This window comes from Neodiprion pinetum, chromosome 2, assembly GCF_021155775.2.
Source record: "Neodiprion pinetum isolate iyNeoPine1 chromosome 2, iyNeoPine1.2, whole genome shotgun sequence".
Lineage (NCBI taxonomy): Eukaryota > Metazoa > Arthropoda > Insecta > Hymenoptera > Diprionidae > Neodiprion > Neodiprion pinetum.
Window position 1 is genome coordinate 14,271,531 of NC_060233.1, and position 19,429 is coordinate 14,290,959.

A 19,429-nucleotide genomic window follows, 5' to 3' on the forward strand; every position below is an offset into this window, starting at 1 on the left:
AAATTACAATTTTCATTTATCTGCAATAATTTTTAAATTCATATTCTATATAGCTACATTTTACATTACACTTTATCCCATCCTAACATACGTTATGGATCAAATTAAAATTAAAAGTATTTCTTATATTCATTTGTATCCAAGCTATGTACACTTCGTTCCTGATTTTTATTAAAGTAAAACGGAAATATTCTACTATATACAATAGGTCATAGGCGATTGAAGCAGTTCTTACTTCAATACACGAGTTTTAAGCTAGATAATTATTATCAGAAAATGAGAACTTATAACAGCAACAATAATTATGTACAGGGGAAATTTTTTTAGCCAGACAACTGAATAGTCCCTATACACACGTGATGCCCATTAATTGATTTCTGATTTGCAAATTCTTTAAACAGACCGAAAACTTCCATGGAAAGTAAATTGAAAATGCTTTAGTAGAGACTTTTCATGTAAAATAGAAGGATCTTGGATGAAATTTTTTTTTACACAATAACACATTTTTGACGGAAGCTTGCTTGCTTGCCTCGTTAGTTTTCTACTTCCAACTTATGACGTACTTACAAACATTTTGTACAAAAGGTGCAAAATGATTAGTTTGTTGCGGATACTTGTATTGATTACAATTGGCTCATTGTGTCACGAGACTAAAGACATTCGAAACTCAATGCATCAAATGAAATCTCGCAATAATAATATTAAACGAAAGGACCTATAATTATAAATCAACGAATGTTTCGAAGCAAAAAATGAGGAGACAAGATACGATATGGAGGTAAATTTATAACGGTTTGAGAAAATATTTAAAAAATAATGGTAGGGTTTTGCAATTACCATTAATAATCTCGATAGTTAAATTGTAAACTAATTTATTCTTAATCATCATAAGAAAGACAGATAGCTACACAAGGCTGCATTATCATCAATTTCATATAGTTTAAAAGATTTAATTTACATTTACATGTTATAAAACTAGATGTATTTCTTGCGAAAAAAAAAAACAATATTCTAGTAGTTCTCATACCTATATCATGTGTGATAATGTTAAAGAGAAATTATTTAAAACATGTACTTAGATAGTTTTTTTTTCATTTTCATTCAATTTTTTTTTAAACAGCTAATAGTAGTGACAGTGGAGTTGCAATGATATTTATTATATAATTACTAATTTAATAAAAATTTAACAGTTTCTATATTTACAAAGGGAGATGCACGAGTGTCTATACAAGAAATTATTTACAAAATATATTCATTCATATATTACCTATCAAATTAACACTGTATTAATAATTTTTTTTTATTATTATTATCATCATTTCCGTATATTTATGCATGAATCATTAATCATATATCCCAGTGTTCCTCTTACTTTTTATAAATAAAATAAATCCTTTGTTAATTTTTCCTATAACCCAGCCCTGCACGAAGTACTAATTCGAGGCAGCATTACCACCAACAGACTATGTTTACAAGGTTCAAAAACAAAAATAAGCAACCGTATTTAGTAGAAATACATTATCGATAGAAAAATATTTCAATTCAATGATTGTAATTGTCAACTCTCTTTCATCATTACCACGAGGAACTCAAAAGAGTTATTGCGGTTTTCTTTATCTTTTTTGCTTTTTTCTCAGATAGAAAGAAATTATATTATTTACATGCTATAACCGAAGATATGGCCAATATCTCAGAATCTTTGTCATATATGTTGTTACATAGAAAATAGATGCTTGATGGCAGTAACTGGGTGAGAAAAAGAAAGGAAAAAAATAAAAATAAAAAATGTGCAAAGAACTGTATATACACATATATATGTTTCTAGATTTTTACAACTGTAACCGTCACGATAGTAATATATTTAATAATATAGTATGAACAGTAACAAAATAAATTAACAAGAAGTCCTTATTGATTAGACAACTATAAACACAGTCTGCTGGCAAAGGATACCTAAACAATCATCACCTAAACCAAGATAGAAATAATTATTTTGTCACAAGTGTACAGTTGATTCACCATGTTACGGCAGTAACAACAGTTTCAAATTCATAGTCTTCATGGAGCGTTACATTCGCAAATTGTGTTAGACGAATACTAGAATGAGCAAAACAGATGCCTTGGATACCTGGGCAATATAGTACGAAAGTTTTGACTGTACATTCTGAATGTTGAGTGTGATATCATGTGAAATTTGAACAAGAAATTTGGATTGCCGAATTTTAGGTACATGTCTCAATGTTTTTGCACCACTCTGGTACTCCAGACGTCCTTACAAGAGGCAATATCATTCAACTTTTAAGCAGATAGAACCCATGTAGACGAGGCATTGTTACGATTTTTCCGTGTGATGTAAACACTGGCGCAATCGAATAGCGTGCAATAATTTAGAGTTAATCTAAATAACTAAATAGTACTACCGAATGGTGAGGTAAATGGAAGAATGCTGGATAGCAACGGATAAAAGGCAGAACAGAGTTCTAGAGTACGAAAACTAGTTTCACCAAAGTTTTTTACACTATGATTTTCTTTTCCCAAGTTATTATTTCATGTCACAAAGCCATGCGAAGTTCAATCGATTTCACACACTTTTGTAAATACAATTATTTCGCGCTTCAGTGAAGCATTTTAGGTAAACCTGAGAAGAATATCCATTATGAAAGTTTAGTTTGGCAGCAAAGCCGCTACAGAATTGGCGGAATGTATTCATTGAGTTTTGAAATAGAACCGACGTCGATACATCGACTCGATGTAAGACGGAAAAGAAAGAAAATTGCAATTATAATTGAAGAAGAAAGTCTACCTAGAGTGGGTTGAAATGATTTCGGTGCCGCGTAATTCACTATTTGAAACAAGCGGTCTAACAATTTTGTTCCCTCAACGTTTAAACTACAGAAAGAAGAAAACGCTCAATTATAATCCAGGTATCGAGGAGGAAAAGAGTGAAATCTGCGTTCTTACTCGCCATCCAACACTAGTCCAGTTACTGTACACTCGGGCAACACTGTATTGACATTGTGCGTTATTATTGATGCTACATAGTCACCAGGTGGGGTCCAGCCACACAGCAATTGAACTAACATTGTTAACAGACAGACAAATAGACAGACGAGCCCTGACTAGCGACGGTAGCTAATCGCTGTCAAGGTCGCTCCCCGAAGGTCATTTGGTCTCTCGCGATATTCGCCGCCTTTTCGCCTGCTTCGCCTTCTCGACTGTCACTAAAACACCACTCGTGCTATACAAGGTGTTTGGCATTACAGTAGAACCTAAGAGTCTGGATACAAGTAAGCACACTGGGTAGTGAGAAAATTGAAGATGCTTGACAAAATTGATCTCGTTTTGTAACACAGACGGTACACGATTGGAAAAGATGGACTCTGAATATTAAGATACTCTGTACGCTAGTACTAATATAATATCATTACTACCTTCAATAATAATAGTACGAAAAGAATAATATTTTATTACATCCAGCACTCTTCCTGTGCACTTGTATTGCAATACACAAGGTATTTACACTATCCGTTACAAATATCGTTCATTATCATATTTTGCCAAGTAATTCTTAACAAAATTCGAAATCCATATAAAATAATCTTTGTCATATACGGTCAGTATGAGATGTACTGAATTGACAGTAGGCTACTTGCTCGCGATCCCATTCTTTTAAATGCTTTATTAAGGGTACGCATCAGTGGAACTCTATAAGTTTTTTGATTTCCTTGAAACTTAAGGAGGTTTACGTAAATCTAATGGTAATCGAAGATTTCAACTTTGAGGCTTGAAATTTTATAATGTTATAAAAAAAATATATTATACATTTATCCTCGAAAATATTTATGGATTCACTATCTAATTATTCAGAAAAAAGTTAATAAAAACCACATTATTTAAAATTCTTCTACACAGGTTCCTATGGCAGAAACATTCCAGTGGTGCCGTTTCGTATTTTTTTAACACAGATCTTTCCAACTTTGAATAACTAAAAATAAATATAAGAAAATTGAATATGTACCAAGTACAATCATATATTTACTAACCCTTATTAACGGTAAAAATAACTTTCAAAAAAAAAAAAAAAAAAAGAATTAAAAATTTCTGTTTTGAAGTTGACAAGGAATGGCGACATAGACGATCGAACACACACACACACACACACACACACACACACACACACACACACACACAGTGTGAATTGCTACCGACAGAATGATCCGTCGTCTACTATAGTTTAATGCACATGCGCTACAATTCGAGATGACTTAATGCCAGGGTGACCAACCGTCATGAACATAACTTCAAAAATTTCGACAGTTGCCACTTGCAATTGTGTTCAACATCGACGGCTATCAAAATTTTCAAGTTTACATACAACGCGGTGAACTAGCATTTAAATATATTACAGTTGGTCACCTTAGCAAACAACTGTTCCTGGATTGGAGCGCATTTCTATCAAGGATGTACGAGCGTATATACTGTGTCCAACGAGAGACCAACCTAGAGTTGCGCAGGTTCGGACGAAGTGGGGGTCGGGTGGGGATGGTGGAGTTCGCTACTCAATATCGTACTAATAATATTGTACACTTGTACCTTGCACCAAAAGTGCACTCCGTAAAAGGACTAATAAATTAAATAATATGACCATCGCGGTCTCATATATCTCAAATAAATATTCTCCTACATCCTTGTCCATGTTTTCTGTCATTGTATGTATTAATCAATTAAAATAATGAAACCATAATTGAAATTTCACACGCCCGAACTAACTAGCAATATTGAAGCGACTGATGCTCGACGGTTTGAAATGGTTAAAATGAACTGTCAGGTTTGGAATCAGTCCTTAGGTTTGAAATTAACCGTCAGGTTGGAGGACCCGTTCGGTTATCTAGAGTAGGTAAAATGGGAGTAGGTTGGTCTCTCGCTGGACAAAGTATAGGTTGAAATCGTGCTACGTGAATGAAAATCATACAAGTTGTTCTCAGTTTTATCTCAAACCTTGTGTAAAATTTGAAAGCTATTGTCTATACCACACCGGGGTTATTTTACTTTTAATTTGTCGTAATTTTACATTGGACTTGACTTGAAATCAATGTAAAATCACAAGCAATTGAAAGTATTATGACTCCGGTATGGTTCAGAGAATCGTTTTCAAATTTTACACATGTGCTTAAAACAAAAGTTAGAACAATTTGTATAATTTTCATTGACTTGGTACAATTTAGACCTACACGCATGTACATCCCTAAACGGACCATTCTGTTAGCAATTCACATTGTGGAGCGAAGAGAGCTGTTGCAAATTTTATTTTGCAGTTCTAGTATAAAAGTATTTTACATACTTTCAATATTTTAAACATAATAAGGCTTCATAAGACAAGTGGTTTTCACACAGTATTAATTAATTTAGTTTCATATGTGTCCGGATGTTATTTAAAATAACGTCAAAATGTAGTGTTGTTTAAAAAGCTCAACACTAGTTTTTGTGAATTAAAATTAACAGTAAATTGCAAATTATTGGTATAATTAGGTTGAAACTTGACGATTATCCATTTTCATAGCAATTTATGTTCCCTGCACTCCTTCAATAACTGTGGATTTTTTTGAAATTTCGTCAGCTAAAATTGTACTGCATGAAGCTTTTAGAAAAATATCACTATTTGACTTTATTTACAATAATATGTGGTCACCTATGGAACATAACTTATTAAAACTGGGTGAAAACCACTTGTTTCATAAAGCTTTATTATGATATTAAATTTCAGGCTAATCAAAAGATTACAGATTTTCACTGACGTGTTCCCTTAAACTGCATACTAATAGTATACTATATATATTAACGGGGACCACGCAAATTTTTAATTAGAAAAGTAACATCACAGATGTTTTTACAGAACATTACGAGGGGGAAGAAGAAAAATTGCCGTGGTTGAAGAACACTTTGGACAACTAACGATATTTGGAACTAGGATGAAAATTTGTAGAACTCAAATTAAATTTCAGGGTTCAAGTTTCATATGCCGGTTATTTGGATGTCATTGCTTGTTCAATACATCTTATCTGAATGCCATAAGATATTCGTAATAAGTCCGCAAACAAAAATGTGTCTTCTCTTGTTGATAGTACACATTCGATTCCATTATACTTGTTATACTGACTTATATTTTGCTCTTCTCTTGGGTTCTACTGAGCGCTTATATACATATTTGTAAAAGAAAATAATCCTAGATATGAAAGTAACCTACGGCATATCATTTGTAACAAATCACATCTCTAGATATTTCAGTGTATCAGCATTAGTAAAACGAAGATCATCGCAAGTCCTTGTATGTCTCTGTATTAAAAATAATTGGGCCAAATCCATTTATTTAATTTTTTTTGTTTCTTTATTGTGCATTCGAACGGTTCATGAGAATATAATTACGTCATATTTTTTCTTTTTTCAATTGCACAACAATTACTTCTCATTCGACGAATTGAAAACAATAGAGTTGTGACTTCACCCATGCTAAGATATACCTATATGTAGCAAAAACACTGAAATTCAACTGCCTATAACATTTGCAATTGTTACTTTTAGCGAAAGAAAAAATACGCCATAATTATTTCAAGTTATTGTACCAAATGTACTTATCAACATTCGAATTGAAAATTTAGGGTAAAGGCTAATTACTATATCCATCAAAATTCTGTGCAAGCTTTAGAAATGCTACATTTCAAATACGTTCCTTTCATATGCAGGCTGATCAAGCCTTGACGTTAGACATAGTGGGCAAATTTAAGTCTCTTTGTTATCTTACATGACTATATTCTGTATAACTCATTTCTATTCCTTTCTTTTTCTCTCTTTTTGACGAGGACTTGAATAAGTTTCTTACTCACCGGCTCCACTACGCGTCTTTCTTCTGTTAACATCATCCACGGATCTGGAAGCCCCTCGAGTGTTACCAGCGGGAGTTGCCAATGGCGATGCGGTGTTTTGCCTCACCGACCTGCGTGTCGGGATCTCGCCAATGGATTCATTGCTAGATACGGATGTTCCTCGAAGTCTTTCCTTTCCAGTCGATGCAGACGCTCCGCTAGGTGGCTGTTTGGTAGTCAATAGCCGGCTTTCTCGTTGCACTCTGTTAATAGCATTTGATGTGTTTGATGTGTTGCTAGAAATAATTTGACCTCCCATCACTAGACCGCTTGCAATCATTCTGCAATAAAAATCATTACATCACCGTGATGTTATTTACAATTAAGGGCTTTCCATCTGTTTTGGTACAAAAATCAGGGTGTGAATTGGAAAAATTTTAAACGAAATTCGGAACTGAAAACTCTATGGAAGCAACAATGGTAAAGTCGGGTATTATGAGACCGTTACATGGCACTGCTTAATGTATAATATGCCAATATGAGAAACGTCACTTTATTACTTTCATTAGCTCTCCGCAGAGTGTAAGTTCGTAAAACGGTAAATTGGTATTAACATTCAATATTTACTTGGGATCTCTAGGCTTTGGAGATGCTGCAGGTGCCTCATCCGACATTCGCATTCTTGCTTTTTCCGCTATATCAATCAGCGGTTCGTCATCTGAGGAATCCACATCTACTAAAATTGGTCCTAAAAATGTTGAAATAGATATTATTATAAATGTAGGAGGTAAAAAATAAAGTACTGAGACCTTGAAAAAAATACCGAGCAATAATAATAAATAAATAAATGAATAAATAAATGGATTAGTGAACATATAACATTGACTAATTTAGGGCATATAAATGAATAGATAAGTAAGTGTGCGAATCTAACAATTAGTTTTTAAAACCCACCTTTTTTTGCTTTTGTCAGTACATTGAAGACTTTTTTACTCTGCTCCTCCTTTGTAGTTACTTGTTTCTTATTAGATCCACATTCTTCAACCCCCATATAAGCTTTGATTAATTCCGCAGCATTTTCCGAACATTTCCGTTTTCCCGGTCTGGGCTGAGGATCGTCCGCTGTACTTGATGCAACAGAACTTTCGCTTTCTTGTCTTTTTCTCTTACCAATTTTGGCTGTTGAGGCATTAGGTGATAACTTTGACACACCCATTTTTGGGCTTGCCTTAGCAAAGGGTGATATGCTACGGCGTTCTTCTATTTTATTCTGGCCATGTGGACTACTTTTCGGCGTTTTAACAATGTCAGGACTGTTCAGTTTCTGCGATCTCGTTCTCAGCGATCTCTTTTCAGTATTTTCTGCGGGAATCTCTATCAGAAGCTGTTCTAATAGTGATTTTGGCTTAACATAATCGTTTGAATTGTTTGAGTTTAATCGATCGAGGAAATGTGAATCTTCGTTATCTTCTATGCATATCACATCTTGTCGACCTTCTAGTTCCTGTTTTCTTCTACGTTTCCTCTTGGCGTGATCTACTTCGCTGGTCTCTACCTCCTGGTTATGCGCTGCTGGACTGGGGGTTTCGTCTCGTTGCAAAACTACTGGATTAGAGTACGTATATAGAGGAGGAGTAATTCTAATTGGCTGAGGATCGTCGACTGATGGCGATTCGATGCCAACATTTCTTTCTGTCGCAACGTCACTGACAATTTTTTTAACCAGTTCATCGTTCGCCTTGTGTAAACAAATCGACGACGATTCTTTAACCGCGACTTGTTGAGTTTGTACATTGGACATCTGATTCTTATCTGTTTCTACTTTATTGCCAAGGGTTGAATTCAAAGGGTGAGCCAAATTGTTGGGCAAATCAACTTGCCTGGTGTCGTGCAACTTTACATCTAAATTTGGTTCAGTTTTAATATCCGGTGTAAGAGTTTGTATGTTTGAGCATGTGTTTTCTGCCTTTAGATTAGCTTGAATTAACGTCGGTTCGATTTTATCGTTTTTAACTTTACTGTACGCCACATGATTTTGTATTACAGGCACGCCATTGTTGTTATTTTGTCCGATAGGACTGTCGCTTAAAATATTTGCACAACTGTCGTCCGACGAAGTCTTTGAGTCCTTATTGGACGACTGTTGGACAACGTTTGATTGTTCATGAATAACATCTACTTTGTTTAGTTCATTTTGGTTATTTAGATTAACAGAAGTATCTAATTTAAGGGGTTTCACTCCAAAACTATCCACAAGTGAAACATCTTTGATCTCTGTATTTGTACACTGTAAAAGTTTGTCACAGCTCAATTGAGTCAGCACGGAACTTGGCGCAACGGTAGTCGAGGCTGTGACCAATGGACTTGCAATATTTTTACTATTGTCTGTAACTTCTGCACCTGCGGCAGACGCTGCTTTGTCGTTGTCTTGCGACTTGGCAAACGCTGCTTTTTCACTAGACACATTAATAACACTACGCTCACTTGAGTTTCCAGCTGTGTCATGTTTCAAACGATTTTCTAGATAACTAGCAACTGACACGGGACTTAGTCTTTTCGGATCACCAGTTTTTAGAATTTCCGAGTTTGAACACATATTACTATCGCTAGTCGAGGAAGGCACGTTCTTATTGGTTGTCTGCATTGGGGTTTCACCTTGAATCGCGTTTTTATTTGTAGATTGAGGTATGGATTCAGTTGTTGGTCTGTGCAATGGGGATTCCCCTTGGTTAGGTGATTTTTCCGACAGCGCGTCCATCGATTCTATACCGGAATCCTCACCTCCACCGCCATTGCCAACTCTTTCCGCACTCGCATCAACACCCAGTCCAACAGGTACCGTATTTTCGAGCAATTTCTGCTTGACTTTTGCCTCCGTCACGTTAATATCGCCTATCGGCAATATCGGCTTAACGGATAGATCAATATTTTGAACTCTAATCGGCTGTTCAGTGTTGGTGACCGGTGTATTCTGTGAGTTCTTCAACAGACTGATGCGTTGCATGTTTTCTAACTTGGTCACTGTCCCTGGTCTTTCGGACTGCGATTTTATTATGTGATTCTGAACAATCTTTTTATGCACTTGTTCCACCTTATGCCTGTTCAAGTTCGGGTTAACTTCGTTCTTCCCAGATACGTGATTCTTCACCTTAGCAACGATGTTGTGAGTCTTATTCACAGCGGTCGAATTCATCTTAGCACCTAGTCTCTCCGTCTCAGTTTTAATTTTAGCAACCTGATCCGGTAACCTGTCTTGCGGATTTTTAGACATAACGTCAACCGCACAGGGAGCTGAAGGTTTACTTTCAAGGTTACTTTCAAGGCTGCTCGGAGGATTTGCAATAAAATTCTCATTCTCACAACTCGAATTGATCTTTGGATTTGAATTTTGAGTTAGACCGTCGGAAACACTCTTATGACTGTGGAGCTGTGTCATCTCTGCACTCTGAGATTCTGTAAAATAATACAGTATTAAATACGCCACAATGGAACACCGAATGAAAAGGTCTTGATCATGGATTTTACAAGGATGAAATTACTAACGTTAACGTGACAAAATATTCATGAAAAATCAATCATTTGTAATTTCACAATGACTGACGAGGTGTTATGTATTCAGAAGGTGAGACTTGTTTTGCTATATTATGGTTTACTGAATTTCTGATTTTTCAAAAACTTATTCATAACATTTTCCTCAGAATGCATCGTTACGTTATTGTTGCCATTTTCAATCTCATTCGACTTGGCTAATTTGGAAAATTTGTAGTATAGTCGTTCAGAATAGTACTTTATGCAACATATAGCGAAAACCAAGGAATGGTGATGAGTCTGTGGGTGAGCCGGAGACAAGAGCGGAGCTCGCACATGAATCACCATTTTCCAATTTTGTCACTAATTGTATATAATATTGTTTATCATGAATACGTCAAAAACGTGTTTTGATGTCCGTAGCATATGCCTGAAATGGCTGCAGCATTAGCTGTGTATCAGACCTAGCCTCACTTGGTTTGCTTCAAGTGTGTATGTTTAGCGATGCACAGTTTTTCTTAGTGGTGCACAGCACTATATATGACAAAGTGCAAACGCATAGCGGTGCACGGTGCTTTATAATTGAAATTTCGACGCATGTGTGATGAAAAACAAAATTTATAAATGCAATTTTTCGTGTTTAGCCATTGATCAAAAACACGTAATAAATTGTAATTTGACTCAACTTTACACAGTCTACGAACGAAAAATGCACAATTAAGATGATATATAATACCTGCTAAACGTAGATCCTTCTCGTCCACTGAACTCAGTCGTCTCTTTTTTTCGTGACTAACAAGGTCTTTTTTGATTCCGTTGATTTCAGTTAATCTGGATGTCACTACGCTCAATGCATTTGCTGTTTCACTTACAGTTCTGTTAATGTCACTATCACTAGTTCTTCGAACCTCTCCAACTTTTTTAACCTTATGTGGAACATTTTCGGTTAATGCTGATTCAGATTTCTTTATAGGTTGTCCCGGATTTCCTTTGTAACCGAATTTTCGCCATTTCATCTGGTTGTCCAAAATTCTCCCACCAGATAATAAATTCTGCTCACGATATAAGCCGTCGTTGGTCTCCGATTTCTTCTTAGAATCTCTTCTTTTGGTCTTGCCTAAATAGAAAATCAATTTTCGTTCAACTTTTTTTTACAAGAACATCATTAATTGAAAAATAACGTAAATTTTATTGCAGAATATTTACCTCCTCCAATTTTATGTTCACTCGTATGGTTTTGAACCTCAGTTTCCAATTGGGTTTTAGCCAAAACTGGCTGAGAGTTTGCCGTTGGATTTAAAATCTTATGCTTGACAGGCGACGGTATTCTACTGTTGAGCGGTATGTCATCCACGTCGCTGGTTTTGCTGGAACTGGGTTTTGCTGTAACTGTCTGTAGTTTCGATACATCCAACGGCGAATCTTGCTTCGAGGCATTTGCTTTATTCATGACGGTTTGAAGCGCACTGTTCATTTTTGACACAGAGTGAGTGCTGTTGATGATGGTTGAATTTGATAACGGAAATTTAGATATGGACGAAGTACCGATTATCATACTTAAAGATGACTTTTTTTGAAGTAATTTATTACCATCCGTGGATTCTTTCATTTTCTTCAGCTTACCACGTCGTTTTATCGTTAAAGATTCAAATTCACCTTCCTTCAAAGCTTTTTTTTCCTTCTTTCTGATTTGAACTACGGATGCGTTGCGACCTCTTAAAGAGATGTGTAACGGAGGCACTCTAGGTTCATCACCGGCTGGACCTGAACTTTGGATACCGGCCGAAAATATTTTATTCACAGACTTGTCAGCTTTCCTAACAGGAGGCATATTAACAAATGAGACGTCGACTTTGTAGGCGGGTGTAACTGGTTCAGATTTCTCCAGTTTCAGACGGAGCTTTATTTTCTCACCCGGCATCGGACTGTGAGCCAATTCCCTGCTGGACTTTATTCTGTTATGTTTCATACTGCCCTCGCTGGCCGTGGATTTCACTGTCGTTTCAGAGTCGGATTGATCTGTATTTGTGGTGGTGTCGTTTCTTCTTGAGAAATTACTGTCCGCGTCATCATCCGAAAAAATGGAATTTGATCTGTCGTTAGACGGAGATGGAAAAGAAAAGAAATCATCCTGATTGTCGACCGCACTCTCTGGTTCCGAATCCGAACTCTCACTTGGCATCGGCTCTAAGAGCCCGGTCAATGGGTTTATTAAGAATTGCCTGACTTTTCCTGTCGACGTGTATTCCGGTTCAGGCTCTTCCTCCGCCTTAGATGGTTCTGACGCAGCCGCAGTATTCGTCGTTGCTATGCTGGCAGGTACAGCAACATGATTTAATCGAGGCACATTTTGTGAAAGCGTTCCAGTAGGCTGACTGGGACCAACATTGCGCTGAGCGGTGTTAACTTGAGCACCTTGAGGAACGGCACCGTTTTGAACGTTCCAAGCCGACCCGCTGTTTCCCGCAACATTGGAATAGTTTCTGCTAAGAATATTCTGACTCTGACCATAACGAAAATCTGTCGTTGCGCCTGTATTGACGTTCATGTTTTTCAACTGATTATGGTGCAGCTGCTGCTGTACGTTTAGCATCTGATTTTGCTGCCCTAAATGCGATGGCTGCGATTGAGGCTGTGGATGTTGTTGATTCTGTTGTTGTGGCGTTGCTTGTCTCGGATAAGGCGGAGGGGTCGCCTGACGCACGTTTCCCAAATAATTCAGCCTCTGCTGAGGGGTATTAATTCCCGATCCAGAGTGCATCATTTGTTGTTGGAGGATCTGGTGATTTCCAGCTGCTTGCTGCACCTGAGAATTGTTGCCCTGTTGCTCGTTTATCGATGACTGGGAGGTTGCTCCGCCTTGTTGTTGAATCAATTGGTTGTTACTACCACTTTGCTGTCCCAATTGTTGTTGAGCTTGAATCACCTGCTGCTGCTGTTGGATTACTAATTGTTGTCGCTGCTGGAGAGAAGTTCGAACCTGTTGATTGCTTAGTGAATGTTTTATCGGCATTGATTGATTTTGTATTCGTATCTGAGATGGCCGATAGGCTAGTTCTTGTCGGATTGGAAACTTTTGTTGTATTTGTACTTGGTTGTGTATAGTTGGCGCCTGCATTTGGTGGGAATTTTGTGTCAAAGGCAAGGTTTGTCCTGTACTAATCACATTTCCGGAGTGCTGTTGAGCTATCGCTGTCTGTTGATTAACATTTACGGTAGCAAATGCCGAAGGTCCAGAATTCCGCGTTAAGTCCGGAACAATGCTCGACGCCCCCAGTAAATCTTCCGTTTTCAACGATTCCAAACTTGGAGGCGAGTCGTTTGGCGAGTTTATATTATCTTTCCTTCTGGCGATCGGTTTCTTAGTTGGCCTCATACGGTTCACGTTTCCTGCACTTTCCACAGCAGCTGGAGGTAGCATTTTCTGACTGGTCATCACGTTGTTGGAATGCGAACTGCCGTCGTTTTGTAAAAGATTGACCAACAGTGGGCTCGACAATGCGACTTGATTACCACTGGCGTTAGGGTTGTTGGGTAAACTACTACCATTGGTAGATGACAAACTCGTCACCGTAGCGTTGACCTGTTTGTATTGATTGGTCAACTGGCCTGCTGACACTGGCAGGGATGTCGTGTGACCAGTGCTCAGCGACGTTACCGTTATCAGACTATCTTGTGCAGGATATGGTGGCGGTGGTTGTGTATGATGCTTAAATTGCACTGCATTTTTAACGGCACCAGCAGCCTGGGATTCGCGACTATGTACAGCTTGGGCAGCATGTGTCATGCTAGCGAACGGAAATGGGCCGTTGTAGTTGTTTCTCGGCGATGTGCCGGATGTCGTCGTGGATTGGCTGCCGGAAATGCCGCTGGTGCTACTCCCCGGAGTTGGTTGTGCTGATTTTGCGAGAAAGGGTGGAATCGGATCGCAATCCGTTGGGGCTACGACATTCGGCGATCGAAACTGAGGAGCCTTTTCTCCTGAAGCACCTGAAACATATTTTTTATCCTCTTTTGGTGTATAGTCGTTACGATATTAAATTTCAATAGTGATAACGGTTGTGACTTAATACTGTCTTGTCATAACGTTATTATGAACTGCAGAAAGTATGTATGTAGTAGTTACCAGCAGCTATTATTTGTGCGACATTGCATAAGGCTGAGGAAATACTGGATGCATTACTGGGCCCGGCAACAGCTGCTGAAGAATCGGATTCCGTGTGAGAGACTTCGATGGCAGATTCACCTTGAGCTTTGGAGCCCCCATCTTGAGTGGATCCAGAACGCAAAACTATTTCTTGCGCTTCTCCACCAAAGTGACTGGCAAGCCTCAGAGATATCACCTAGAATTTCAATAATTACAGACTGTCAGTTTTGGAATAGACATTAGGCATGGTTGTTTGTAAAACAAAACTCAGATTTATAGAATCAATCTTTCGCCGCGTTTTTATTTTGAGTATAGCGAGATCAGGTCAAAATTCTTTTCATTATTGTTAGAACCGTTAAAATTTTTTTTTGTAAACTCAATTGTACTAATATTATTCGCACAAACATACATAACACAAGATATTCATCATGCGATATATTAAGATCATTTAGAAAAATAAAAAGAAAATTAACAAAAATAAAAGAAGGGTATAACTTTGTTGTACACAGACCATCGAGTGAGCGTTCGTTATAATTTTCGAATCCTCAAAGCTTTGGGTTAACACTGCAGGTTTCGAAACACATGCCGATGAAAATATATTGTCCTGTTAGATTTCCCTATTTGATATATGTTTTGATTAAGCAATTGTTGAATTATATTGAAAACTTGATAAATGCAATGATTTTCATTTCCTCATTTTTTTTTGTTTAATATTTCACATTTTAATATAGTGTTTCGACTGAAATGTCCGACACTGTATGTTGGCAAATGTGGGTAACAGTGTCTCTGTAAGATCTCACCATTACGCCACATTGATAGAAGATAAGTACACAGTAATGAAATTTACTAAAAACCATTTATATTTATTGAATATACACTCGCTAAGACATGAATCGTCACTTGCACGATGTAGCTTGGAGTGGTTCGATGATCTACTATCGATAGACAGAGGAGTGGTTGATACTTGAATAAGGTGATTAAAATCAAATTTTGAATAATGATAGAAACGTTTACCTGATCTCCTTCAACTTGAACAGAAAGGATGCCAAGCTGTGTGAGAGTTGCTGAGCCCTGGGCTGCCAATTCTCTTAGACGTAGCGCAGCCTCTCTTGGAATTGAAAATGTTACTCTTACAGAGTTCCATGGCTCCACCTTATCGACACGTAAGCTCTCACCCTTTTCTGAAAAGCGTTTTAAATTGTGTCAAATTTTAATTTTCACCTTGATTCAGTAGAATTTAAATTCAATTGTGTTTTCCCAGAATGTGTTCACCTTGACAGAGCAGGGTTTCGAGACGCTCGACAATAACTTTGAACTTGTGTGCAAATTCTGGGTCCCCGAGATCCCCCTCGCACGTAACCACCGTCTCGATCAGATCACCATCGCTGTCTGCCGCCATGACTTGAAAGAAATTTGATATTAAATAAAGGGGAATGAATCAGATGCTTTATAAACTGAGTGGTAATAATTTCATTTTGTTGTTTTCATATAAATCATATTGAAATTAGTAACGTTATCGTAACGATTCCTTCTGAGGAAGAACTGTTATTTCGCGATTTCGGAAGTATTTGAAATTCAGTAAACCGTAACAAAACAAAGCACCCTCATATTTCGGAATCTTAGTTCGTTCAGAATCATAGTAAAATTATAAAAGTAGTGATTTTTTCCACAATGTTTCATTACGGTAATGTTATTAACTTCACCCTCTTTTATGTAAAAGGTAGAAATAATGTGTAAAAAAGGCATTACTTACCAACCATCAATCACATAACTACCCGGGGAGCCTGGGGACTTCTTAAAGTACTGCTGTACTGCCTGTTAGTCCACCGAAACAGCCACGTCTCTGTGCCAAACCACCCCAACGCCGTCTCTTTAACACCGTTGCCTACTGAATCGAACAGATATTTTCTCAAAACCTCAACAATTTGGACAATACATCGTTTCAACTAGCATTAACAGGCATTTGCATGGGAAACTTGACTGTGGACTGCTGGGTTTCATTTATTTAAACAATACAGCTGATAGCGAATTCGAAGTGATACTTAAATTTTATGAAACTTTTTCGTCATGACCAATTCTTTTCACACACCTAGTCATATGAATAAATATTTTATAAATAAGCTGTGAATTTTTTACAATTTACCACACACCTGGGGTAAATTCAGCTTTCGACATTTTCACCGTAATAATACAAGTTGTACAGGTATTATTATTGTTATTATGTATGTGTCAATGCATTCAAACCTGTCACAATTTTTGAAGGTCGTAATTAAGTTCATTTGAGCATAAAACAGGTTAAAAAAACAAAAAATCAATCAAAATAAAAAATAAAACGAGATCTAGCGAAGAGGGAGGATAAAAACAGGGATCTCAAGATGCTTATGAAATAATAACCCAACATAATATGGTAAGAAATTCAAAAGCTCTCGAGACTCGTCCGCACTATGAAACAAAATTTTAATGCACCGTAATCACCACTTGCGCATATATTCATATTAATTATAATTAATTGAAGAAATATTAAGTAAATACCTATGACTTGGTGAAAGGGGGTAAACTATTGTGAAATAATGATAGCCGTACCAATGATAATTTTAGAACAGGGGGAATAAAAATAATAGATTGAAGGGGGGAAAAAAATTACAAACTAGCTTACAAAGTGAAAACAATCGGCCGAAACACAGTGTATAAACACAAAGTAAGACGAATATAAACCGGGAGGTTATAATATCGCGCATATTAACGAATAAATAATCGAAATGTGATCTGCATTGGAGAGCCAACATGTAAGCAAGTGATTTATTTACGTTAAATTGAATACGAAAGCGAAAATAAAATGATCCGGGTGACACCTTTAGCATTCCCGAACGGCAATTAAAAACTTTTGGGCCACGGTATGGGGGCTCGATTTCTACGGAACCGAAAATAGGTTATAGGTTCAATTTTGGAGCTAGGCGTGTCTTATCAAGAAACGGGCTGGTAGTTTGAATATATTTTAGCGATGAAATTGTAATTCGTGATGAAGGCTCGGAGCAATTTGCGGTAAAATAAGGCGCCTAGATCATTGGATATCGGGGGGACCACCATTTTGTCCGTCGGGGGAGGTGGACGTGAAGTGGGCTCAAAAGCATGCTCAAGATATCCCGTCAATATGGGAAAATGGTCGGTTTTCAACTGATTTCAGGACACAAATTCGTTTGGGGAAGACTTCCGTGAAAATTTAAGGAAAACTTGTCAAGTTTGCAAAGTTGAGATGGTGGCAACAACCGTAGCGCAGGGCGATTTGATACCGTATGAATACAGGAAAATCTTAACGTTACCCCATTTCTTTCCAACTTCGTGCGGGATTTCTCGCTTCCAAATTACACTGAGACACAGCACCAACACACTTATCTTCCTACAAAATAGAACGCGCTGCCCTTACTTCACTTTATGCTCACTGCGTGCGGCAAAAATCGCGAAAAAACTCGACATAATCGGCAATATAAAGGGACAAGTCATAAAACGCCATGAACAATAACAAGGAGCCGCCATTTGCAATGGAGCCAACTGACATGCGCAAATCAATCCCGCAAGGCGTGCTGGGTAATACTAACGCGCCATCTTGCGAATTATTTAAACATCATCCACCTAACCTCCCTCCCACTCTCCGTTTAATGTAACTTGACTTCGAAGGAATTTGCACATTCTCAATTACTTCTTTCACTTTTGTGATAATTGTTTTATCCACACATACTTCAGAGTTATAGCCGTTTTTTTCACAATGATGGAATACCCTGTTACCTAAATTTAACGGTTTCTGATACCTACCCGGATGGATCAAGCTTTCATGATTTCTCGTAAATTCTCGACCTCTCAATGCCATGAGCCAGTGGCTTTTTCTTTGTATTGTAGCCTTAATGTTACTCATTACTCGATGATTCAATTAAATTGAGAGTAAATTTAAAAAAACTTAGTTTCTTTAATGCTTACCAAAGACAATAGAATGCATAATACAGCACCCACTAATTTCTGCAATTCTTAAACCTGCAGTTTACTTATGATCTTCCCACTTGCAACAGGATGTGTAAATCATTATTAAAAATGGAATATAATCTGAGATATTATTAACTCTAAAAAGGTGAACAACGTTTTATTTAAGGTATTTTATTTAAGTGTACAGTAGGGCAGACTGTCGGCGGGTCCAGCCCATTAGAATCTAAACATTTTACATTAAATAAATACTCCTTCACTCAGGACCAACAGATTGAAGCAATCCAGCATTCCTCATTACTTGAAAGGCTTTATCCGCATCGTATGTCCTGTAAAATAATGAAGTTATTCAAATTTATCATGCAATTAATTATACATAACTAAGTGTGCGCAGTTATAGGATCTTACTTGTAAAAATCGGCGTATCTCTGTTTCTTAGGATCAGCATATAAAAATTTAAAAGAAAAAGCCGTGCCCAAACCCACTATCAAAGTCATGATCCCATGCTTTTTCATGCTGGTGGCCAGAAGACCGCGCAACTGTGGTTTCGCAGCAGCCATCTGTAAAATAACCTCTATTGAATGTAAAGCCTGCATGATTATCAACAATAGACATCGAACTACAGTAAGGTCAGAAAAAGCATTTGTAATGTCAACTGCATCGGGAGGGCGTTAACACATATCGCTTTTTGGGAATCGGATAAAGTGACAATCTTTTTTACACAGTTGTTATAATTCATAAACAAGACACATTAATCTGCTGCTTTTTCACACCATTGAAAAAATTCGTTTTACGACAGTTTTATGTAATACATGTATTTTATGTGAATAGAAAACACAATAATCTGAATCACCATACATCTAATTATCAACAGTGTTTGAGGGAGCAGTTCTGATCGCCCTGATTCTCTTAACCTCTACCG

The 19,429-nt window shown here is 37.2% G+C and overlaps 1 protein-coding gene across 5 annotated transcripts; it reads right to left on the reverse strand.

Moving 5' to 3' along the window:
* Nucleotides 1-855: 855 nt before the first annotated feature.
* Nucleotides 856-18,057, reverse strand: LOC124212820 (Nuclear receptor coactivator 6). 5 transcript variants are annotated; one of them, XM_046613301.2, is made up of 11 exons: nucleotides 17,856-18,057; nucleotides 16,289-16,420; nucleotides 15,808-15,936; nucleotides 15,550-15,716; nucleotides 14,515-14,731; nucleotides 11,595-14,378; nucleotides 11,125-11,505; nucleotides 7,815-10,313; nucleotides 7,488-7,608; nucleotides 6,882-7,201; nucleotides 856-3,221 (listed from the first exon to the last, which is right to left on the reverse strand). In XM_046613301.2, exons 2-11 carry the CDS (start codon nucleotides 16,293-16,295, stop codon nucleotides 3,163-3,165), a joined length of 6,684 nt encoding a protein of 2,227 aa, XP_046469257.1. In that variant the 5' UTR covers nucleotides 16,296-16,420; nucleotides 17,856-18,057; the 3' UTR covers nucleotides 856-3,162. The 5 variants fall into 5 exon arrangements, with proteins under 5 accessions (XP_046469257.1, XP_046469259.1, XP_046469256.1 ...); XM_046613303.2 differs by having other exon boundaries at nucleotides 6,882-7,156; nucleotides 16,289-16,423; XM_046613300.2 differs by having other exon boundaries at nucleotides 16,289-16,423.
* Nucleotides 18,058-19,429: the final 1,372 nt, after the last annotated feature.